The sequence below is a fragment of the Myodes glareolus genome, chromosome 1, assembly GCF_982192425.1.
Source record: "Myodes glareolus chromosome 1, mMyoGla1.1, whole genome shotgun sequence".
Classification (NCBI taxonomy): domain Eukaryota; kingdom Metazoa; phylum Chordata; class Mammalia; order Rodentia; family Cricetidae; genus Myodes; species Myodes glareolus.
Genome location: NC_142026.1, coordinates 121105824 through 121131728, shown reverse-complemented (window position 1 = coordinate 121131728; position 25905 = coordinate 121105824). Strand labels below are relative to the sequence as shown.

Below are 25905 nucleotides of genomic sequence, written 5' to 3'. Positions count from 1 at the left end.
CATGCCTGGTGCTAAGATTAAGGCTTGCCTGTCATCTCTGTCACAGGTACACATAGTGGCAAAAGCCCACCAGGAATACAGCTCAAGGATGGTTATGGTGGTGGCCGACGGACTAAGACAAAAGCTATGAAATTCCTAGAAAATCTAAATGTGTCTCTGCTCCAAATGAGTCTGGCATATGTAGAAATGCAATTTTCTCTGCAGAAATGGCTCAGAGAAGGGTGTTGCTACAGCGTGATCTTCCTGGAGAGGACACAGGTCCTGCACTGGCCATCCTGTGGCCATCCACAGCCAGGATAGGTGACTGGCAGATGAAGGAGGCTTCCTGGAGAAGACTTCTTCTTGCAATCTTTCTGACATGTCTGTTCTTGGGGATTCCTTCTCACGTCCTCTGTCCCATTCAAATTTATCGGTCTACTTAATCAGGCTAGCCCTGGGGTGCCATTGCTTTACCCTCTTGATCCTTTCACCAGCAGGGAGACTGGGACTGGAATAATCCTGCACTTGAAAGAAACCCAGACCTACCTCTGAATACTTTGTTGTGAGCTCCCCAGCCAGCCCTCAACAACGTGAGTCGGCCACACCCCTGGCTATGGTGTCACATACTAGCCACCTTGCTCTCTTCCAGGTATGAAGGTGTAGCTGAGAAACCACTACTAGGATTTATGATGAAATAGAAATTCTGATCGTCCTTAATTTTTCCAAAGGCTATTATTTTTAGCACAGAAGAAAAAAATAAAAAAAAGTTGTGGTCCTGGGATCAGGTTTGTATTTTTGTAAATAAGTAGAAACAATTGCCTGAGTCCCAGAGATAAGCCGTTTGTCAATTGTGGTGACACTGTGGTCAAATTCACTCAATAAATTAGTCACCCAGGCTTGCTACAGAGTAGAGACAAATCGTTAACGGCCACAAAATACTTATTTAGTATTTCCAAGATTAAATGGAGAGTGTGAGCATTTTTTAATCTAATTAAAGGCATACAAATATATTAAAATGCTAATGTTGGCTCTCTAAATGGAAGATTTGTGTGTGACATGCTTTTTGTTCCTTTTTGTATTTAAGCTTTTTTCACTTAAAATACCTATTTTCATAATCATTACCTACAATGTACAAGCTGTTAACTTTTCAAAATGAACATAGCATGCAGATAGAAGATAATTGATTCGTGTGCATTGTTGATTTTAATGCCTTGGATCACATGGTGGCCTAATAGGAGCACTCATTCCTAAATATCCCAGTCACACGTTAACAAGAAGATAAACTGTATCCCAGAATACGCATGCTCATTAGCAGTTATAATGCCATCACCTTCCGGCTGAGTCTCCGTTTGAGTTCCATTTTTGCTTCTTGCTCCTCTTCTTCATTCTTTTCTGTTAATTAGGGAAGGCATACGTATAGTTACTAGAGATGATCGTATAATCAGAAAAGTCTACCAAAAAACAACTACCCGGCTCTGGCATATGCTGACTACACAAGTCATCACCCTAGAAACCTGTCAAAGGATTCTGCAGAAAGAGTGATCATATGTATGGAATGTCTATGCATACATGCAATGGCATCGTTCTCCCATAGGGAACTGGTGGACTGACTGTCTTCACTGATTTGAAACCTTGTTGCTTCCTGATTCTTTGTTCCATGCTCATACTATTGCTGACCACCTCAGGGGCTTAGAAACATAATCTACCAGAATTCAGATAAAAAAAAATCTACTTCTGGATCTGATCTTCATGTGAAAACTCCAAGGCACATTAAAAGAACAAATTAGAACCATCCCATGCACGTCCGAGCTGCTGACTTCCATTCAAACCCAACGAAAATATTTGATCTGTCTTCCTATGTTTCCATAGAAGCAAAATGTAAGCATTCCTTGGGACTTGGCTTTCAAACCACCGTTCTGAATGGGGTCAAGTTGTACTGCGGGTAGAAATTATTTATTTTCTTGTGACTTTAACTTTCCAAAGTCGCCTATTTCTCTAGTGCTTCATCAAGGAGTGCAATTTCATGCAGTCCAACAGATGGGATTGAAAAAAGCGTTCATAATTTTTAAAGAAATAGGCAGCCTTCAGGATTTATGAGATGCTATTTGGAAAGCTTCTGTGTGCTGTTTCCTGTCTCTCATCTGCATTAAGTAAGGCATTGATTTTACTTCATAGCAAGATACGTAAATACTTACATTCTAAAGAGTCTAGTGAAGAAAGACTGTACTACTTCAGAAAAATTCTCTTCTATGAAAGGTTTTATTTTATTTTACTTATTTTTGATTTTTTTTTTTCTGAGACAGGGATTCTCTGTAGCTTTGGAGCCTGTCCTGGAACTAGCTCTTGTAGATCAGGCTGGCCTCAAACTCAGAGATCTGCCTGACTCTGCCTCCCAAGTCCTGGGATTAAAGGTGTGCCCGGCTAACACACCCAGTTTTTTAACTGGGTGCTGGGGATAGAACTTAAGCCCTCACGCTCACGTGGCAAGCACTTTACTGACTAAGCAATTCCTCTAACTCCAAAATATATTTATTGTAAAATTTCAAATGGATTTTTCACCACTAAGCCCTGGTTCCAAGAGTAAAAAGCTAGTCTTGGATATGGGCAGTACCTATTGGCATTTGCTCACTGACCAGTTTATATTCTCCATACATCATTTTTTCCTCTCTGGACATACAGAACTTTCTGTTTTCTTCTCAAATACATCTCTCAATTTACATATAAGAGAATGACCTTTGTTGTTACAGACAAACTAAAATCACTCTCAGACAAGAGAGTCTTCCTGCATCAAATGGATTTGGTTTTATATATATATATATATATAAGATTTCTTATTATAAATGCACTGTAAGCTTGGCTGATGACTTCAATATGTCTTTCTGTACCCTCCTAATGTACTCAAAGGGTCAGTTACTTAATGTGAACTGAATGAAGCTTTGGATTGTCTATTATACATATTACACAAATTCCAAACTTCTTGCTAATGTGATTAAAATCAGAGCTTTACAAGGCTAGCGCTGTGGTGATGCAATATTAAACGAAATAATAATTTAATAGCATAATTTTAGTCATGTCTTCCTAAATGTCTACCATGCTTCACTTCTTTTCTTTTTTTAAGCTACTTTTAAAAAACATCGATGTATTCATTGCATTTTATGAGTGTTTTGCCTACATTTCTGTTTGCACACCACGCGTGTGCTCCGTGTCCACAAAGGTCAGAGGAGGGCATTGGATGTCCTAGAACTGAAGTTGCAGACAACTGTCAACCGCCACGTGGGTGGTGGGAATCGAACCCAGGTCTTCTGCAATAGCAGTGAGAGCTCTCTTCTGCTGAGCCACCTCTCCTTCCCTGCTAATCCCCACGCTTCATTTCTTAAAGACATTTTCAAAGACAAAAAAAAAAAAAAAGCCCAAAGGTTTTCACTACTTACATAAAATGTCATTTCTTTAAAGGGAATATTAGTTTCACCCTATTAAGGATGTTGTACAACAAGGTGACAGTCAGCGGCATTTAAGAAAGAAAGCAGATGAGGAAGCTTAAGTAAACAGGGCTGTGCCATCTGGGAACTCTTCCCTGACACTAGGAAACTGGCTTTTAGCGTTTCCCATGTTTGAAGTGATTCTTCTAAAGAGGGTGAAGGATGGAGGGGGCTGCCCCGGGGTCACCTCTGAGTCTTTGCAGAGTGGTAGGTCTGACAAGGGGAAGTCCTGAAGCTGGTACTGAAGTATCCACCACGAGGTTCAGTTAGGACACATCTCCTTCACTTGCGGACGAATTAGTGGACTCACCGTACTGTGTGATGTAAACTGCTTGGAGCACTGGGTTGGACTGAAGGGCTTTCATGAAGGAAGTGGCAGAACTTTGGATCAGTGTCTTATGTCAGAGCAGAAGGGTGCCACTTTAGACAGCCACAGGGAAGCGTCTGAGTAAATACTCCATCAACACCTGTGCTTTCAAGGCAGTGGGCACTGTAGAAACCTGCCTGCCAAGCCAGTTTGGCCCTGGCATTGTGTGAATGAACTGAGAGAGAAAATAGAGCAAACCCAGCAGCGGGAGTAGCCGTGCACTGTTGGGTCCTCGCTGTGCATAAAATGACCCGGTTCTCCCCCGACATGTTCTTTGTGGTTTTGTTTATCTTTTGCTGCTTTATGTGTTTCCATGTGGGTGAATTTTTGTTTTGTTTTATTTTTAACATGCACGAGCATGTATTCACAAGCACACTGCCACGGCACACCTTTAGAAGTCAGAGGAAAACTTGTAAGAATACATTCATGTGGGCCCTAGGGATTAAACTCAGGTTATCAGGTTTGCTGCCAGAAATCTTAACCTTACTGGCCTCATGCAGGCATTTTCAACAAATAAAAATACATCTATAACCTTTTGAAATATAAAAATACCTTATATATGTCATGGATATGTTAAAAAACAGATCAATGGGTGGCGATCAATGATGTGGCATCCACAGCAGAATATACGTGGCAGAGACACGGTTAGGTGCGCTCTGTAAAATTTCTTCAGTATTTTGTAGATTCAAAAAATTTGACAGTTATTTGCTGAAGATAAAGATTCAGAATTCAGTGGCCTGAGGTCATTTCTTTGTCTCTCAATGGAAAATACAGCTGGAGTGGCACTCACAGCGGCACACTAGAGCAATGCATCCTTTCTCGGGCCCTGTAGGGAAAAGTTGATCCCATACAGATCACTTTTCCTAGTCAGACAGAGGCAGGAAGAGATGCCTCTATTTGTGGTCTGTATTTTAAAGGACTGGTTTCAAAATGAATCATAAACTAGAAATGTAGTTGATATATCATACAATATAATATGGACTCAAACATATTATGTAGCTTATACATTATACAATATGAATGTAGCTAAAGAAAACAGTTTTCCCAACATAGGAAAGAAATCCAGTGTGGAGTGTAAGGGATGTGAGGCTAAGACATCAAAGTTTGCTCCATGTCCTTACAAAATAGTTACTGGTATTCACTGTTATCTTAGCCATCATTACCAAAGGGGTGGTGCATTTCAAGTAGAGAACTATTGAATACTTGATGCTTTAAATCAGCTTCCTAGCTCCCAAGAGATGGTCTATGTGACCTTAAAAATCATATTGTATCACAGTTTTCCGGTGTCTTCATTTAGATACTGTTGCTGCTTTTGAACAAAAACTTGAGATGAAATATACTAGTGAGAAAGAGGGCAGGACGGAGGAGTGCAGAAGCAAGGGGGCTGAATGAAGTGTTTGTGGGCTAAGGCCCCGTGCTGCTCAGTGGAAAGAACTCCCCCTTCCCTGCCCCAGCTCTGCCTGCTTCCCTTGGCGCATGTCAGGGGATCAGGAGCCAGTTATCAGCCTCTCCAGACTGGAAATGGACCTCCAGTTTCCAGAATCAACATGAACTTAGAAGGAAGTAAAACAGGGCTGGACCCAAGTCTGAAGTTGACTTTGGTGCTTTGCTCTTTCCAGAACCTCCAGGAAAACAGAGGGTAGAGAAGCCAACATAGCACTTAAGATCAACATGCAATACATTTCCGGATCCATGAAAGAGTTCCTCAAATAACTAAGCTCCAGTGTGGCTTGGCACATCAGTCCCAATGGACAGGATTATTCAGAACTTGCAAGGCCTTCTTTTCGAAGTATTTCATCAGACACCAAAGAAGACATACATACCCTCTGTCCTTGCAGGCTCTCACAGTCTACCCTTGAGTTTAAACTTTAACTCAGTATGTCCCAGGAATTCCTTCGTGGTAAATGCTTTTGACACCCCGGGGCTTTGTTTTCATGTCAACATTAGATGTTGCTTAGGTAAAAACACACCCTCCTTTTGTAGTTACAACGTTTTTGTCTTTCAAAGTGACATTTCTTCATACTAGCAGGCATTTTGGTAGGTTCTCTAGTCAACTTAGACTCACAAATAGCCAGAAAAAAGCATGGCAGGGGAGAGATGCCACAGACCGTGTGGTTGGTCCTCCTTACACTGGTAAACGTTCATTGCTGAGTTGCTTCAGTTACGGCAAATTTCCTATAAATATGCGACAAAAAAAATCTTTCTTTCTTTTACAAAAGAAAATAACTCCTATTAAAGCGTGGGGTCATCCAGCAGGCTGACTGTCCTCGGCCAGCCTGGTTGAAAGGGATGCCTTCATGCCAATGGCGTACTGCTATTACAGTCTGCCTGGAGTTCTGATTGTTACTGTCTTTTGGTATTTAATGAACTAAAAAGCTCCTTTGGAACTAGGTTAATATCTAGAAGTCCAGCTAGACTCTGCTTTTCCGCTCACTGGAGCTGGTGAGCATCCTGAGAGAGCAGCAGGACACACTGTGGTTTTAGTGGGATGGCCTCACACTTTGCTGCCAGAAATCGGCAAGGAAAAATCAAGTGGGAAATGAATGGAGGCCTCTTTAAGTTCCAGGAAACCACAAAGAATTCAAGAAAGAAGAGGAGCAATCACAACAAAGGCAAGCGAACTGCGTGGAAAAATCCCTCTTACCATAATTTTAAATTGGGACTTTTGCTCAACCTAGCAACCAACTGTATTATTCATAACAATATAGGAATGTTTGATTGATTTCCTTGTGGGTTCGTTCTTTGGCAGTCATTTGAAAGTAGACTAGAGCATTTTCTTTAATATTTCGACAAAAGAACACATGGGATAAATTTAATTTTTCTCAAAAATAATCGCTATGACCAGGATTCTACTTTAGGGGATATCAGGCTTAAAACTATAAAATGAAATATGAAAACCAAGAAATTATTTTTTTTAAATATGTAAACATCGACTAATATATATGACATACACAGGCCTTCCCAGTCAGCTGTGAATCATGTTTCCCTCCTGATGGATGGGTTGTCTCTAGGGCACCTTCTTATGAATCACCTTAGGGTTCGCAGTATGGAATCACATACTCACGTCTTAAGATGTTTCTTTGCTCCAATTCTTCAGTTGTTGGCCTCTGGCTGAGTCTCCTAGGATGTCAAAATGATAGACTACAGGTTATGAAGTGAACACACCACGAGTTACAAACGAGGCCCATTTGGTGGAAGATACAAGTGAACCAGCAAAGCTAGACTTTTGTCATATCTTAAGAAATAAAATTAAATTTTAAGCCTATGAAATAAACGTCTCCCTCCTGTTTGTAGACTACTGAGTGCGGCTTAGACTTCTACCTGTCACCTCTCCTCCACTCATCCTTGTAAGACAGGCGTCTGGCTTTTGGCTGGGCATAAGCCTACAGATCACAGCTCCCTTAGCTAGGTACGGGATGCCACTGACTTCATGAAACAGGACATGAGTGGCATAAGCTTCCCCCTCCTCAACCCAGATGAGTGTGTGGTCTCTGCTTTCCTTGTAGCACAGGCTACACTCGAACATGGTAGTACGAGCCAGCTTTGATCTTGCAGATGAGATTCCCCAGGGTCGTAAGAAATGTACAAAACAGAATGAGTCTGGGTGCTGGGACTACGGGGAGAAGAGGAGAAATTCCCATCATGCTGGGTGGTCCAGTTTTCTCTAGATTGCCTGGTAAGAGAGAAATCAACATACATTGCTTGAACTCCTGTACTCTTGACATGTTACAGCACCTTAGCTGATAGCTTACTTAATTAATGTACAGTGCACTGGGGCCTCAAAGAAGCTGCTGTTGCAAAGTTCACGCCAATGTATAAGTTGCTCGATCTGTGCTGCTCAGGGTTTGAAGGGAAATCCTGCATCAGGCACTGCAAGTGAATATATTCCATACAATGCTATCTTGAGCTATGCGGGGGCCCCTTCTTCCCTGTGATTGAAATAAACCAGGCCCATCCAGGATTAGTAGTTAACTGCTTTACATGAGAGCAGGAACTCTTAGGAACTCCTTATAACTTTGTTCTTGGTCTTGTTTACATGATCAATTTGTTGTTAATTGCAGGGAAAGATTGCCTCAGGATGTAGGCTGCATTTGTATACGTTAAGATGAAGATATATGTATTTACTAGACACAACTAGTGATTCTAAATGTTAGGATCATAACAAATCAGTTATCCTTCAAATGTCTCCTCAAATTTTTATTCAAGTTAGATATTCATTGGGATTGCTTTGAAATTAAGGCAGTAACTGAGTCCCCAAAAGGTTCCAGGGAGCAACAGTACCTATGCAGCTGGATTCTGTGCCGTGACTATACTGCATGCTGTGTGTGTGTGTGTGTGTGTGTGTGTGTGTGTGTGTGTGTGCATGTGTGTGCACTGCTGGTGTACTGGAGATTGTCACACTCAATTGTGCTAGCTCTCTCTTGCTGAAGGAACATCCTTCCTCTGGAATGCTTTCTTTTTCTTTCCTTTTCTAGAATCCTACAGTTGATTAAAACGGGACCTTGAAGGTTGTCTGGCCTCAAGAGTATAAGCCTCTGGGTTCTTTAACCTCAAGGAATAGTATGAAGACTGAGCAGCTCTTGCCCTCGGCGTTAAAAGCACGGAAAACTATAAGAATAACCACGGCTACCTTTCACTCCTACTTTCAAATTTCTAGTCCTTATGCTAGATGCTTAAAGTATGGGGAATTCTCCAAACAACTCAGCAAAGTAAAGGCAAGCTCCCAGTTTGCAGATGAAGAAAGGGATAGTAACTGACTTGGTTAAACTAAAACATGAGCAAATGTTAGGGTCAAGATCTGCTCTTATCTCATTGGACTTAAACGGTCTTATCTAAGCTTGAACTGTGGGTAAAATGAGCAAGGGGCATAAGATGTGCTGTGTTCACTGAAAAGAACTCTAACATCTATATATCATTAAGAACAAACCCTATTATATTAAAATTTTAAGTCTATAAATCATGGACGTACTTATAAAAATATTAAACATTTTAAGGGTGGCATTGGAATACTAGTTCATAAAAAGATATAGGTGGTACCACAGACGTATGGTTAGAACTGGAATGGAGATATCTCCACCCATTCTAATCTATACTCACACTTCCTGGTCTTCCTGTGGCAGACTGGGCACAATTCCCAAGGAATCCCTAATGACATGGATAGAAGATCGATGTTCTAGGGACAGGAACCACACTGCTAGGTTGTTTTTTTTTTTTAAAAAAAAAAAACTTTCTTTATCAGTGTTCTGGTTTTGTCTACTTACTTGGCTTGTTCTTGGTTAATCTATCATTGCTATAAATAGTCTTATAATACATATCTTTATAAAAAGTTCTTCAAATAAATCACTATAGATCCCTTCCTTCTTACATATGTTCCCCAAGATGGAGTTATGTAAGTTATAAAAGTTAATAAGAAGCCTGAGCTAATAGGCCAATCAGTTTAAAATTAATGTAGGCCTCTGTGTGCTTATTTGGGACTGAACGACTGCTAGATCAGGCAGGACAGAAACCTTAGTCAACAAATTGCAGCAATGTGGACAGCTAAATCCACTTACAACCTGAGAGAGTTTGGAAAATAATTCTCGACAAAAATGAATAGCATTGGTAGCAGCAATTTCTCGCGTCTGCTCTCTTTGCTAGAGGCAAGACAAGCGCATCTCATTTAAGAGAGGCTTTCTGACTCAGCTTTAGCTGTGAAACTTTGCAGCTCTTGTAAGAGACCCTGCCAGCAAACACTTAAATTGTGTTTATGAATTGCCAACAACATGCATCTTGGTGGTGTCAGGGACCTTGAAACTTCACAGAGTTGTGGCAATAAACATGGCTCCAATCAGTACCTCTGCCATGAAGCTATGCTCTCAGAAAGCTAAGGAATGGGTTTAATTCTAGCCATATTGCTTAGCAAATTAAAGACTCATGTGGTCAGAAAAAGAAAGATGTATAGTAAAGATCGATTCAGGTGAAGAAAACGTCTAAATGGTTTACAATGTATTTAAAAATATATGTAGGCTTTGGAGAGAAAAGAAAAAGGATAAAGTCCTTAAAATAAAAAGAAAGAAACAGAGTAGTTGGGTGTGGTAGTACACACCTTTAATCTCAATACTTGTGAGGCAGAGGCAGGTGGATCTCTGTGAGTTCAAGGACAGCTTGGTCTACAGAGTGAATTCTAGGACAGCCAAAGATACACAGAGAAATCCTGTCTCAAAAAAACAAAAAAAATAAAATAAAAATAAAAGAAATAGAGTTTAAAATAAAGCCACATAAAGATGAAAAATACACAGAGAGTCTGGGTACTGTGTGTTATGGTATTGTCTTTAAATTGTTTGATGACTGAGGAAGGAGTAAAAGCAGCTAAAAGACATTTGATTATAAATGCTGCTGAGATTTTTTTCTATAAATAAAAAAGCATTGGAAAATACAAAAGACAATCATTGGTTTGTAAGGGTTAATAAACTTGAGTTGATGCTAAAAAAAATAAATGTTGCTGGATTAATCAACAAATATATACTAAAAATGCCTTGACTTCAAAATTTAAATCATAAGGTATGTTACTTTGGAGAAGAGGTTTTGCTTTTGTTTCCATAGGAAATGAGAGGCTGTGGATTCATTCTAGATTAAGAAAAATAAGGTTTGATTAAGGAAGACCCCCCCCCCCGAGAAATCTCCAATTGGTCCAGATGATCCAAAATTTCAGAGGACCTCTGTTGAGTTTCCTCTGAGTTCTGCATCCACAACAGTTTCAAGACTGTTGGCTGAGATGATCAAGCCTCACAGAATATTCCATTCAGGACTTGACCATCATTCAAAATTTTCTTTAGGTCCCTGTAAGATTATCAGTGCTTTCAATCAGCAGGAAGTAGTCTGGAAAACTACACCTGCATTCCCAAAATAAGGATTATGGATGTTTGTCTTTGTTTAGAGTATTGGTTACAAGTTGTATGGATAATAGTCATGAAGAAAGTTAAACAAAGGATATTAGATTCAGAGTTCTTGGTTTTTTTTTTAAAGGATAGTCTTTTATCCTGTCATTTGCATTATTTTTTAATAAATGTTGATTGGCCAGTAGCCAGACAGGAAATATAGGTAGGGCAAACAGACAAGAAGTAGAGGTGGGGCAATGAGAACAAGAGAATTCTGGGAGGAGAAAAGAGTCAGTCTGCAGTCATCATCCAGACACAGAAGAAGCAAGATAAGAAGGCCTCACTGATGAAAAAGGTACCAAGTCACATGGCTAACACAGACAAGAATTATGGGTGAATATAAGTTATCAGAGTTAATAAGAAGCCTGAGCTAATAGGTCAATCAGTTTACAATCAATGTAGGCCTCTGTGTGTTTATTTGGGACTGAACGACTGCGGGATTGGGCAGGACAGAAACCTCAGTCAACAGTTATTATGCAAAGAAATAGCTTTATAACTATTTTATCACAGTGTTAAACTGCTTCAAAAATATTTATCAAGAACAATGTATACTATTTTTCCATAAACTTGGGTTTAATTTTTAATTGTGCTTCACTAGTTTAATGAGTGTGTGCAATTTAAGTTGAAAGTGAACATTTAATTTTACTGGGTACTTGTTGTAGTCCAAGTAGTAAAAGCTTTAATTTAAGAACTGAATGTGGCTGGCCCGGAGTCTTTCTGAGAAGCAATTGACAATGACACTGGGACTAGTTTCCTCTGCATATACTGGATTTTTGGGATCCAGTCTGTTTGGATACTCACCTTCCTGGACCTGGAGGGAGGGGGGAGGAACTTGAACTTCCCACAGGGCAAGAAACCCTGACTGCCCTTAGGGACAAAGAGGGAGGAGGAGACGGGGTGGGGGGGAGTGGGAGGGTGTTGGGAAGAGGGGCATAAATGGAAACTTTTATAATTTAATAAAATTACTTTCAAAAAAAAAAAAGAACTGTTTTGTAAGTGTCATCAAGTGATGGCTGTTTTTCTCTTTTGTTTTAGATATGTTTTTACCCTAGGGTTTTTTTTTTCCAGTTTTAAATAAGGCGACATCTCATTCATTCATTCATTTATTCATTAGTTTACAAATTTATAGTGCTTAGGATCAAACCCAGGGTCTTATGTTTGCTAAGTAATCCCTCTACCCCTGGGCTCCACCCTTGACCAGGTGACATTTGTCTGGTTTCCTTTCGTAAAATTGAAACCCCGTCAAGGCTCTGATTCAATAGAACATGTCTACTTTCCTCCACACGCTACATGAGGGGCACATCTGATCAACCTTTCTGGTGAGTTTGCCTCGCTGATACCAATGTCTACTTTCTCTCCATTCTAAACTCATTTCATCAATCGTGGTTGTCTGGACAGGGCGTGTTTGGAGCCTCAACTGTTAGACAGCTGGCTACTGACAAAGGCTGCTGGAAATGCTGTGACTGCCATCTCTACCACTTGCTGGGCTCTCTGTGCCAGTGTCTGTTACTAGGATGGCAGTGTTACCACGATGCTGATGCTCACTAACTAACCTTAGATTTTTTTTTTTTGAGCTTGCAGAAGTTACTATATAGCTGTTTTTATTTTTCTCAGAATTTTCTAGGCCTATAACTAAGAATAATAACACTATTTTGTTCCCATAATTTATAGCTTTTTCCCCCATTACAAATAACCATGACTAGACATTTAGTATGAAAAAAGTAGGGAAACTTTGCTCATTTAAAAAACGCTTTTAGGTTTTCTCTAGGTACTAATGTATTTAGCATAATTTATGAAAAACCTTTAATTCTGGCTTGTCTCAGGCTTTTTAAAGATAATACAATTTTTACCTGGGTGCTGAGGATGGAACCCAGGTCTTCACGCTTGCACAACAAACGCTTTACCAAGTGAGCGATTATCCTGGCACGGTGCTCACTTTTTAAAAATCCTTTACTATGATAAACTATACTAATATTCTTTGCATGTGAGAAGCTTCCCCTATTTTGCTACCCTTTTATATGCATTATTTTTCTACGATTAAAAATTTTCACACCAAAACATAAACAAAAGCAATAAAATAATAAACCCATTTGTCACGTATCCTCATGCATGTGGTGTAGAGGAGATGGTATAAAAGAAATCCATCGTGGATGAACAGTGATCCTAACCCGCTTCTGTTCTAAAGGAACTGCAGTTTTTAGAAAGTCCCTTCATCTCCCCAGACCTCAGAGAGGCCCCTGCTTTTACTTGTTAAGAAGACAGATTTGACATGAAGTTCCTCTGACTTCTGCTAGCTCTTTCCTGAGGCAGGAAATGGTTCAGGCTTAGGGCTGAGGTGAAAACACTCCAGTGAGGAGCCCCTTGGCAAACTGCTCAGGACTCCTTTTGGAGTCTTAGTGGGAGTTGCAAAAGCTGAGGACATCACACCCCCAGGCCTCCTCCTGGATTTCTTAGGGAGGTGAGCCTTCCCTCCAGCTAGGAGCCACAGCGGCTGCACCTGAAAGTCTCCCTGTTAGCAGAGAAGGGCCTTGGAGATTCTCTCCCTTGTGGAGAACAGCAAACACTCCCTAGCAGCCCCGCACAACCCTCCTAAGGTGAACACGAAAAGCTTCCACTTCTAAGCAAGGGCAATGATGACTTCCTCCCATCTTCACATCCTGATCTGGTGCCCTTCTCCCAGGGATACACCCGGCGGGTGTGCAGAATGAGAGAAACCAGCAGACAATAATGACACTCGAGGGTGGTTATGCTGGCATCAAAAACAGTTCCTTCAAGAATTAACTGGTATTAAAAATCTTAGTTAAATGGACTTTTGAAGCCACTTGTGGTCAAAACAGAAGACCTACAGCCCACAAGGACATCAGGGCGTGAGAAGTGATGCCTGATGACCCACTCATTCTAAGCTAACGGCCTGCATCTGGACAGGGGGCTATTTTTATCTGACCAGGACACAGCTAGGCCATTGAGGCTTGGTAGTTCTCCAGTCTCACAGTGTAGAGGATGGAACCTCATAGTTTCCACATAAATCTCAGTAAGTCCTCAGATTAGAAGAGAAGCTGGCCAAGCTGTGGACCGTAGGCCAGATTCTCCTTTCGGTAAATGCATTTTATTGGAGCGCTTTCATGTTCATTTGTTTCTATGTTGTTTACATTTTCTTTTATGCAATGGCCGAGTTGGATAACTGCAACAGAGACCAGTCAGTCATCAAAACCAAGGACTTTGTAACTGATCAGTCTTTGGAAAAGTCTGTTGATCCCTGAGCTACGTTCTGGAGATCTCAAAGCTACTGGCTAACTGACCAAACGGCAAATCCTTTGAGCAGTTCACCATCTGAGAGCAAGTTTACAGGACCCGATGGGCCAGGAGCGCCTGAACCTGGGGAATTCACCAAGCCCTCAGAAAGGCAGGAGAGTGTGGGACAATGACAAGAATCAGTCACTTCTGCATGCATGTGCCAACAAGTACCTGACCAGCTTGGTCCCGATCTGCTGCCTGATTTCCTGCCTTTCCTCTTCAGACGTTCGCTGTAGGATGTTTTTATCCTCCAGTTCTTTCTTGGACGGTCTATTGCCAAGTTTGACGGCAAGGGTGTCCCTTCGGCGTATCTTACTTGCCAAAGCACCTGTGGATTGGAAAGGGGCAGCGATTCAGGTCCATCAGTTTTTAACCTAGCAGGGCTTTGGTTCCACGTGGCTGAACTTTAACAGGACCTGAGCCAAATTCTTTACTTGCATGCAAGAGGGGAAGCTTAATCAGTTCAAGGGTTGGGGAGGGGGGGGGATTTTGAGTTGGAGATAATTCGTTTTGAAAAAAAAAGAACTGAAGGATTTTTTTTTTTTTAAATGTTCTGAAAGAAGCAAAAACTCAAGATAGCATGAACATGCTTGGAAACAGCACCTCATCATCTGGACGGAGCTCGAGGAGGTTTATTCTGCTGATTTGGTGGATCATGGAAATCAGTGATTGCACAATGCTTTTGCTTTCTTTTCAAGTCAAGAGCTTATCCTCGCCCCTCATTCTGTACAGTTAATCCTTGCCATCCCCTTTCCCCCAGCCAGGCGTCATGCTGGCAAGGAGCCTACACTGTACACAAACGCTTTAACCCTCAGTCACCCAGGCATCCTTAAGCCCCCAGCAGGCAGTAGCTATCAGATGGGTGCTAAGGGGAGGAAATCTAACAAATTTCTGCTGAGTCATTAATACACTGATAACTTTTAATCATCTATAAATCCAATGCCACAGTGAAATTCTGCCAAGTCACGCTCCTCCTAAGTTAAAACACAAAACAAAACAAATCAGAAAACCAAAAGCAAAAAAAATAAAATAAACACCACAACATTTTAAAAGCACATTCCAGTCATCTAATTAGACACAGTCACGGCTTTCATTCATCTTTAGGATCCTTCCTTCCTAGAAGGCATCCTGTCTTTGTAACGGTGGACAAGCGAGCATTTTCAACTCCAAACAAGTGTTTGTCTTTCTCGACTCATTCCCCTCCCATCTCTCTTTAAGCCACAGTATAAAGTGAGTGAAAATGTCTAACACTTCCAGCAAGCCAAGGAAGCCCCACCCTGGTCGACACTCTTTCTTCAAGAGCAGGTCCCTGGAGGGATGGGCACCTTTGCCTTTCATGAGAAAAATCGTTGCTCTTAGAAAGCTTAGATTGTATCAAGACAAATCTTCAGTCTAACTCATTGTCAAGGGTGTGGCACACCTATGTAGTATGCTTTTCTGGAAAGATATGTTATCATGAACTAAACTTTGGGATGGGCACACTTTTCTTTTTCAGTACTGGGAACTGAATCCATGGAATCATGCTATCCCCCAAGACTGCTTTTACTTTTTTAGCTAGGATAAATAGATTTCTAATTTGGAGAAGAAGGTGAGGGGAGGAAAATGTTGGGTGGTGGCTAATGAGATTTTGTACTACACAGTAGGTGTCTCTCTGCACACCACCTGCTGCTCTACTTCTTGGAAATATTCTTACTTTCTCCGCTGCCATCATCATCATCATCCTCTTCCTCATCATCATCGGTGTACAAGATGGGTCCATCTGAGTCAGAGTCGTTGGATTGGTACTCTCTTGGAGTCTCATCCTCCGGGGCACTGAAGGATTCCGAAGAGTCTCCCGTCTGTCCGGAGGTCAGCAACTGAGGTCCAGCCTTTCCCAACTCATCTTTGGTTGCAAAGCTATGAAGGGCAAGAAAGCAGAGGGTAATGTGAAGTACAGAGCAATCCTTATGGACACCAACACCACAACAAGCATGCTAGCATCATGAACATCCTTCATGCTGGGAAAGGGAGAAATGCAACATGGGACAGTCATCCAACATCACTAACATGGTCGTTCTCTGGGGCATTACTTAATTGTTGAGGTTTTAGATTTTGCATTTGCAAAACAAGAAGGTATTACTAGATGTTCTCTAACACATCCTGCAAATGAACATAGTGAAACCGGACTTTGTGAGCCGATTTGTCCATGAATCATGAGGCAGCAGAGGAGCCAGTCGTGGGTTAGGACAGCTCACTTAGTAAAGACTTTGCTGCACCAGCCGGGATACCTGAGCTTTGAATTCCCAGAGCTCACATGACAAAAAATATAGCTGGGGTAGTGCTTCCTTATAACCTCAGTGCAGGGAGGCAGGGACAGGCAGATTCCTGGGGCTCATTGGCCAGCCACTGAAGCCTACTAGGGGAGTACCTGACTGATGGACGACATCTAAGGAAAGACACCTGATGCCAAGCTCTGCTCTCCACATGTACATGCACATGTGTGTATACAACCTTCCTACACACACAATGCATACAATCATAACAGTAATGAGCCAGCAGCTCCATGTTTGCTCTGACCACACTTCTTGTTTGCTCTTCAAGTCTAAATATAAAGCCTCAGCCCCTCCACGGATAATTCTGGATCACTCAGTTGACTTTCTTGCCCCATTCCTCTGCTCTCGGTGATCCACGGTAGAGCTCAGCATCCCTGACTTGTCTCCCTTCTGACTCCTACCCTGCCTTTGACACATAGGCTTCAGAGAGTTCTGCATCCCAGCACCCAGAAGGGTGTCACACAGGAACACACATCTCTTATTAATATTAGAATAAATCCCGTTTTCTTTCCAGCCAGTGTGCCATCAGGCAAAAATCCTTGATCCTCTCTGCGCTTGTATTTCTTCACAAACAATACTGCCTCTTGCAGGATTAGAGTGACGCTTAAGATGCAAAGTGTTAGATGGAAGCTTTAAAAGAAGGGTAATACACTGAGGGAGGGGCAACGAGTCTTTGTCATTCAGATGGGTAAAGGTTTCTACAAGGCTTACCCATTTTCAAAGACTAATGAAGATGTGTGGGATGACAAAAATATTTAATTTCAAAAATAATGTAATCATTACTGTAAGATATAGAAGACCTTCCAAATACTTTGTGATATACATAGATGAATTCACATTTGGTATTTTCACAGACAAAAAAAAATAAAAAATAAAAACCAACCCCAACCCTCCTCCAAGATAACACACATGAACGTGTTTTGATTGATGTACACAGAGAAACTTCACTAGAACAAAAGGCATTTAAAGCTGATTTTATGGTTATAGGCTCAGGCACTTCCAAGACTCATTCTCTCTCTCTCTCTCTCTCTCTCTCTCTCTCTCTCTCTCTCTCTCTAAGAACCCAACATTCTAAATTGTTCTCAAAGAGGCAAATGAAATCTTCTCTGAGTGTATGTGTATGTGTGGGCTCACTAATTTTGAACGCCTTCCTCTGTCACTCTTAATTTTAGAGATAGGCTCTCTCATTGACCCTGGAACTTAGCATCCCAGCTAGACTGATGGACCAGCAAGCTCCTGGGATCTGCCTGTTACTGCAGCCTTCCTATCCCCACACTGGTGCTACATATGTGCACCCCCGTGCCTTGCTTTTACATGGGTGCTAGGATTGAGTTAGGGTCCTTTTAGCCACTTTGCCTACTGAACTGTCTTTCTAGACCTGGAATCTCATTTTTAATTATGTGACATAAACATAACCCAAAATTTCTTATCTTAACAATTTTAAGGGTCCTGTTCTGTGTCATTAAGGACATTCCCCTTGCTGTATAATTATCACCATGCAACTCCAGGACCTTTTCATCTCTCTGAAATGAAGCTGTGTCCCCATGAACTAATAACCCCACGCATCACGCTCTCTGTGTCTGTGATGCTGACTGTTTCACGAAGGCTCATGTAAGGGTAATTATATAAACTTCTGGCTTGACTTATTTCACTAAGCGCAATGTCAAGGACACCTACGTCCTAGCAGTGGCAGAATTTCTTTCTGTGGGGTCCTGGATGATAAGATATTGTGTGCATATGCCACACTTCGTGTATTCATTCATCAGCCAATGCCCAGTTGGGCTGTTTCTGCCTTTCGGTTACTGTGTATTAACTCTACATACACTCTACATACACTGGTGTACAAATCTACAATTCCCCACTTTCAGTTCTCTTGACTACAGGCATGGAAGGAGAATTGCTGAATCATATGGTAATTCTGTGTTCACTTTTTTGGAGACAACACAGAATGAAGTGCCATTGGAAAGATGTAAAGATGTCTTTTTATGGACAAACTTTTCCATGGTCCAGATTATTAGACGATTGCTACAGAAAGCTATTCTGTTTTGAGGATGCTGTCACCATGGATGACTACAGTATGTTTAAAGGTTTGTCAATTAATAATATCCTCTGCTTACAGCAAAACAAGGTACTTTAGGCCTCAATCCAGTTAGTCACTAATTGATTGTGTTAATTATTTTGATCTTGCTGTTGGTATAGTATTCTGCAGTGTGCAGAGTTCGGCAGCATTTATTTACAGCTCATAACTATTTAAAACTACAAGGTGGTTAGAGAATTTACAACACGGGTCCAAGAAAGGCTGTAAGTAAGTAGCCCACCCAACCTGGCCAGTGCAGTCTGGGATCCAGACTGAGACCGCTAGTCTACTTACTAAATGTTATATTATAAGATTATTATAATTAGTTAATAATAACTATGCTCCATGTCTGCATTGGTCAGCTCACACCTCAACCCTTATGGTTCCCGAGAACACTGGATAACATTGAACATTACATAAATTTTTGTCGAGAAGACTCAACAAGTCATTATTAAATATGACCTCAAGTGGGTTGAATTTTTTTTTCTGCTCCACACTACAGAGATGCCTGTGTTATGGATAGAACTGTAAATGAATAAAAAACCATACTGAGCAAACAGCCTGTGAGATAGGAGGATAGGTGGGCATTTTAAAACACAACCACTAGCCCTATTTCAAGTTTTGATATTTGTATCCCAAACAGAAGGCTTTTCATACTATGACAGGGTTTTCACACATTGGGTGACTAAATATAACCAAGGGAAAGTTCTAAGGAAAGCAAGGGGGTGAGAGTCAAAAACCCTAACTCAAATTCCACTTGAAAGAGGGAGAATTTGGGAGAAAATCTGAGACACTGCATTTTCCAGGCTCATTAACTCAAGGGCAAACACAAACTACCCCTGAAGAATGCATTATAAAGTCACTCTTTACGTTTTAAAAATATACTAAGAAGAAAACAAGCTCTTCTAGGACAGTCTGAGAGTTACCCTGGCTGGCGGGGAAATATATGATATACACCCTCAGCGTCAAAAGAGACCCAAGCCTGTTCCCTTTACTCGTGTTATCGCTGGAAACAGAAAACTTACATTTATTTCTTTATTTAAAAATTCTCGATGTACCTGAAATAACAAGACATTAAGTTCCTAGTATAAAGTGTGGTACTTAGCATAATTAATACAGTCCTTAAATGACCATGGAAATGAACTGAGGAGAGTCAGGTTGGCTGTGGAAATGAATGGCTCTCTGAACACTTAGAGCTGCCCAAAGTTGCCTTTCTTTTTGCATAGTGAACAACAGATCTATATACCGCATCCACTTTCTAAAACTGAAATCTTGTCTTAAACACACATATTCTGAATATGCTGATTGATTAAAATCTACTCTTTGGAACTAACTTGTTTGGCTCACCATTATGCCTTTGGTGTTTACAGCCTTGTCCAGCACAGAATAAACAACTCCCCCCCATCACACCCCGAAAGAGAAAAAGCTCAGCTTGAAGTAACGTGAGTGCTGAGCAACACTACAACTAAAGGAAGGTGTGCTGTGTGCTTGAAGCAGTGAGGACACTGTGCTAAGGTTGTGAACGTGTTCCTTGGAATTCAAGTCTTGAGAACGCCATCTTCGATGCACTAGCACTGAAAGGCAAGGCCTCCTGAGGGCAAAGCCATAATGAAGAGAGGAACTCCATTACAGAAAGGGCTCTTGGGACAGGTCTTGCTCTCTTGGCCCTGCCACCTTCCGCAGCAAGAACTTCCTCATTAAATGCTGGTTTGATTTAGACTTCTGAGTCTCTAGAATTTTGAGTCAATACATGTACATTCATTATAAAATACCCTCTTTCAGGTAGTCTGCGACAGCATCACCAAACAGACCAATAAAGATAGCCAATCAAAATCGGGTGGTGGTGGTGCATGCCTTTAATCCCCGCACTTGGGAGGCAGAGGCAGGCGGATCTCTGTGAGTTCGAGGTCAGCCAGGTCTACAGAGCTAGTTACAGGACAGCCAGGACCACACAAAGAAACCCTGTCTTGGAAAAACAAAACAAATTTTAAAAAGCAAACAAACAGATAGCATATCATTTATCTCAATATTTTCTGCCTCTTCTAGCTTTTACTAAAATATCAGGCAAATAGTTTGTAATTTGATATTTATTGATCATCCCCAGATTTTCCTTCAAATGGTAAAAAGGAAAAATAGGAAATAGGTTCGACTTTAGATCTGAGTCTTCCCTAGACAGGAATGATAACTGCATGACTGGTAATTGCATCTATTATATAGTCTGCTAGTTTTTCCCACATACCAATGGGGCAGGAGATCTAACCCGCCTAACTCAACCTCAATAGCACATTTATAGGACTTTTGAGGGGCATCAGAAAAGGAGACAATGAGCTCCGGACAGCTGGAGAACGATGGGTCACTAGCCCGTAAAGGGCAAGACCTAGTTCTTTATTAGACCAAGTTCTAACCATTTTATTTTGTTATCTTCCTCAACAAAACTATTTGTTTTGATGATGCGACCACTGTTGTGCCTTCTTTAGACTCTATGGACTCCATCGTCCGAGGTCGCTCACCTTCAGCACGCCACTGACAGAAGCTGACCTTGGCTCACTCACACATTCTCTCTGTCACGTGACAATTCAGTGAGTATACACTGATGGCCTACAGCTTGCCACACTATACTGGCTGCCGGGGACACAGCAGCCATGTAAGTAAGACATGCTGTCTAGTTCTACCGTATGTGGAGGAAAACTCTTTGAAAAAAGCCACCAGTCCCGCCGACACGTACTAGAAGACGTCACAGAAGAAACTAGGATTTGGTGGAGAATTAGGGAGGAAGGGGTCATTCTACGCTTGGTATGAATAGATCCAGAATTTTAAAGAGTTCTTGACTGTTGGTCTTAATTTTCCTGGGGAAGAAAGCTAGGTTGTCACAGGGAGATGAAGCTAAGCAAGCATGGATGAGTGATCTGAGACCAAATGATATAGGTTTAAAACAAGAACCAGAAGGGAGAAAAAGAAAATGTCTAGGAAGAAGAAAAAGAATGATGGTCCACGCTGAGAGAGGCTCGAAGCATCTTTGGAAGGCGCACGGGGCCAACGTGTATCTGTTAGCATCATTGCTGTGCTGTTCCACACAGCCTATGGGAATTCCACAATTAGGGCTTAGGAATCCCACCTGGTGAGACCACGGGTGTGGTTACCTAACATTCAGCACGTTTAACACGGACAGGAGCAGACTATATTCTTTTATTCCAAGAGAATATTCTAGTAGCCTGTGCTACTCAGACTGTGTCCCAACTCACCACTGAGCGTGTTCTCTGCTGCCAGTTAAGTCGGTGCTTGAATACGGAGTGGTTCTGTCCGTCTGGTCTTCAGTCCAAAGGAGCTGACTTGGGTCTAAGGCAGAGACCGGCAGGGTATGTCCATCACTGACCAGGACCATGGGAGTGTCCAAGGCCACAATGCCCTGATCCTCAAGTGGCAGAGGCAGAGCAGCTGGGGAGGGCAGTGGTGCCACAGGAGGCGGAAGGACGGTCGCCTTGGATTTGCCTGTGGCTTGCTCCTCAGCTTCAGCAGCAGTCTCTTGTTTGAGACTCTCTAGCCCAGTGTCGCAGGGCTCTCCTTTAAGACTGGATGTCTCAGCAGTGGTGGTGTCTGAGGACAGTCGGGACGCTGCCGTCTGCTTGCCAATCTTTTTCTTGCCCCTTGTGGTCCCCATTATGCCTGTTTTGCTAGCAACTGACTCCTTGGACACTTTGGGACGAGAGGAGGTGGAGGAAGCAGATGCTGAGGCAGATGCTTTGGGGCCAGTTTTCTTCTGTTGAGAAGAACCAGCTAAAACAGAGAAAGTTTTGCATTAAAAAAAATCAAAAAATACAATGCTCTTTAAGCGACCAAGTTGCAATTGTCAATGACATTTGAAATGCTCCCTTTAAAATGCATCAAGTCAAGGAATGTTAAGAAAATTGGTCAGTAATCATAGTGGTCTTGCTTACTGTCTCCTCCCAGCCTCTCGGAGAGGGAACAGTGACATTCAAGTAAAACTAAAGGGCAAGAAGCCCTCGTCTCTCTCCTCCATCTTCACCCGAAACAGCTAAACAGGACAGCTGCTCCTTGTCCTGACTCATTCTGACTGGCTCTGAAGAAGGACTTGTTCCTACAAAGGGGATGACCACGACTGGCAAGCTGACTATAGAACACACACGGGACCTTCACAATGACATTCTTTCTTGTTTCTTTCTGGGGATGGAGAGGTGGCCCACATTCGGAAGAAGTAGTGGGTATATTGCAAGCCTCTTTCTGGGTCACAAGCAAATTCATTTGCCCCACTACCTTCCAAGTGGTCACTCCAAGGCAATGGTTCCCAAAACCCCAGGGAAGGAAGTCTGTCCTGCTGGCTTACACTTCCACCTGCTGCAGTGAGGGGGAACAGAGAGGGGACAGTCACGGCAGAAAAACACGAAACTGCATGGAAAAAATGTTTGCTGTGGTTAAAAAAAAAAATCTACATGGGTAGAATCTGAATAATCTGAAGAGGAAGAATGTCATTCCATGCACGTGTGTGTGTGTGTGTGTGTGTGTGTGTGTGTGTGTGTGGTCTGTCTATGTGTGTATCTATGTACCCCGGTTTGGTTTGAGCTCCTGCTTCTTCCTCCTGAGAAGCTGCGAGAGCACACACACTTCAACTTTTCCAGAATTTCCAATCCCAACCACCCTGGCCACCCAGTCATTTTTACTTTCTAATGTTCTAGGCAAGCCTTCAAAGGCCTAGCAGAGCAGGGCCTTTGCTTACTTCTGGATAGAGCTGACGTCAACTAAGCAATTTCCAGGAAAACAAGTTAGGTAGTCTCTCTTTTTTTTCTTTTAATTACATGTATATATTTTAATTTTTTTTATGTCACCCTAGGAAATCCATTTAAAATCCCATGTGAATATGAATTTCTTTCAAGGGCTTTACGATCTGTATTTTCTCTGAATATTACTTCGATTACGATGTTACATATTCTTCCTTTCCTAAGAGGGGGCTAAAGTTTCTTTCACACAGCTATCAAAAACTGCCTTGTTAATCGCCAGGGAGGGCCTTCCCATTCTGTACACAGGTATCACAGGGACTTACCTCTGGAGGCAACTTTATTGGTGCCAGTGAGAGAGTTGAAATAAAGAACAAACAGAGGAACAGACAATGAGACATATGACTTCATTAATTTTGACATGTAAAGAAGCCAGTCTTATTTAACGACAAGATTCAGGCTTACAAGGAGTCTAGTTAGGGTAATTACTATTTTAGATACATACAACAGCTGGATTTCCCCTTTGCCAAATCTCGGCTTGTCTGTAAGCTTAATGAACCTGATAATCTTTCTCTGATTACAAGTTAAACTCATTAACCACACTAAAAAAAAATTAACCCCACTCTAAATTGACTTTTAAATAACAAAGACATGAAGCATTTTATGCTTAAACATGTTCAACTGTTTTTCTAGTTAAGTAGATCCCTTCACATCCATTCTAATGGTGTCAATTTTAATATTTTTGAAACTTTTTATTTTTTGACAGAAATTATTTAATGTCATCCTATTTTAGGAAAAAAATATTTTTTCCCAATGCCTGGAGTGAATATTCAAGCCATGTTTGTTAGGTTTGAAACCTACACTTCAGTCTTTTGTTGATAATAAACAGACAAGGGGCAATGTATAACCTTTGCTTTTAAAGTCTCTTCTAACATGAGGGGGGTTGTTGACAACAACCTTGGTTAAAAAGGAAGTTTAACCTCTGTGTTAAAAATGTTTTTTAATAACAACAATGAGAAGAACAAATCCTGGCAAAACCAAGGATGTTCTAGACTAAAAAATGGTTCAACGAGGCACCTACACTCAGAGGGAAAACTGGGTGATGGCAGTTTTCAGAATGTAAGAAATGTAATGAAAAACCGAGGGGCCTCAATACAGTCCTTGCTTCTTGTTGACAGTCCCAGAAGTGGTCACATTCATAGGAATAGGAAGGGTCCTGACATTTTGCATTAATACAAAGGACAGATGACAGCTCTCTAGCTGATTATCCTCTTAGGAATATCATAAGCATATATTAAATCTTCAGGAAAAAAATATATATAAAACTCAAGATCTGTCGTGAATGCCGTGTCCAGCCTTTGTGTTCATTTCCAGCTGTCTTCCTAGCCGAGTCTACAGTGAACTCACACCACCGAGAAAAGGAGCGAGGCAGGAAGTGTATGCAAGACAGGCTCTTAATTCCCAAAGACAAAGTGATGGTCTGGGAATTCTCCTTATTGAGTAGCTCAGTGCCTGTCTTACTTCACACACCAAATAACTGCTAGGCTTTGCAAGGCCACGGGGGACATACAGATACCACTATGAAAAGCCACTGAGTCCCCAAGGAAATGACCGTTAGGCACTGCTGGCTCATCATTCTGGGATATTTCACTTCAGAGAGATTAGAAGAGGCCTGAGCACCAACAATCAAAGCGCGGAAGAGAGGAACCCAGGGAGAGGTCTACTTGCACTCGGAGACCTGCTATGCTGCCAACTAAACCGGTCTCTGAATCTCAGTCTGAAGAGTATAAATTACAAGAGAAAAATGATCAACACCAAGGCAAATGCTTGCAGGTAATTTCTGGAAAGCTGCTGCCAACGTTAAGGGAAATAAGATGAGCTACAACGCGAAAGAACTGCATGCACACATTAATGGGGAAAAGGCACGGAGCATGGGAAGTTTGAGTTGTGCCGTTTGAAAAGATAGATGGCATAGACAGCCGGCAGCATGACTCTACGAGAGAATGGAAGCTGCACTTTGCATTAAGCTTGTAAGGTTGAAGAACATAGGAAGCTGCAATGCCAGTGTCCATTCGCGATTCGTAATGGCAACGTGTAATTGCAATGCACTAGGCCACTTAGACCTGTTGGTCTGCCGGGGTAGACGTGAGGGGGTAGCACTGAGCGTCAAATCAAATCCATCAAACTGGTGTTAAGTGAAGTAGGAAATGGGGATGTTGCTGACCATGTATACGAGTCTTTGCCATTTATCAGAGGACAGACGACTATGGATGTTGCAAAGTGAAGACTTTATGATCCGGAAAACCTGTCAAAGACCCATGTCACATTTTAACATGCAAGTCTAGTGCATTTTAAAAGAGGAATAGCCACAAGTCACCACGATCTTTAATGGACAGGTCTAGATACTGGTTCATCGGGTCAGCCTCACTCCCGGGCACACTAAAGGAATGAGTCTTACGCATTGATTGTGGAAACCAAGATGAACAGCTCACAGTTACTCTAAAGACAGCAAAGTTAACTTTTCTTAGATAACTACTGGGGAGTCTCTGACACATTCTTGTGACTCTCTAGTATTGTGCCCTGAGACAAGAAAAAACCCACACTCCTGGAAGAAGCTACAGCCCCATCCCAGAACCCAACATTCTGAACTCTACCCCATTATGCACCAGGGCATACTCACCAGCCTCCCGGGTAGTGTTTCGGCTTGTTGGCTTGGGTGGAGGGGTGGGGGCCTGCTTACTGGGAGCCTT

The 25905-nt window shown here is 41.7% G+C and overlaps 1 protein-coding gene across 4 annotated transcripts in view; it reads right to left on the bottom strand.

Annotated features, from left to right (window-relative positions):
- Positions 1 to 25905, bottom strand: part of Phactr2 (phosphatase and actin regulator 2) — a 269580-nt gene that overhangs the window by 29579 nt on the left and 214096 nt on the right. For all 4 annotated transcript variants that reach the window (XM_085688639.2, XM_085688637.2, XM_085688643.2 and 1 more), the window contains 5 exons: positions 21668 to 22199; positions 15730 to 15932; positions 14208 to 14364; positions 6890 to 6945; positions 1310 to 1371 (listed from right to left, as the gene is read on the bottom strand). In XM_085688639.2, coding sequence (XP_085544765.1) covers positions 1310 to 1371; positions 6890 to 6945; positions 14208 to 14364; positions 15730 to 15932; positions 21668 to 22199 — 1010 coding nt within the window. The remainder of the gene's footprint in view (positions 1 to 1309; positions 1372 to 6889; positions 6946 to 14207; positions 14365 to 15729; positions 15933 to 21667; positions 22200 to 25905) is intronic.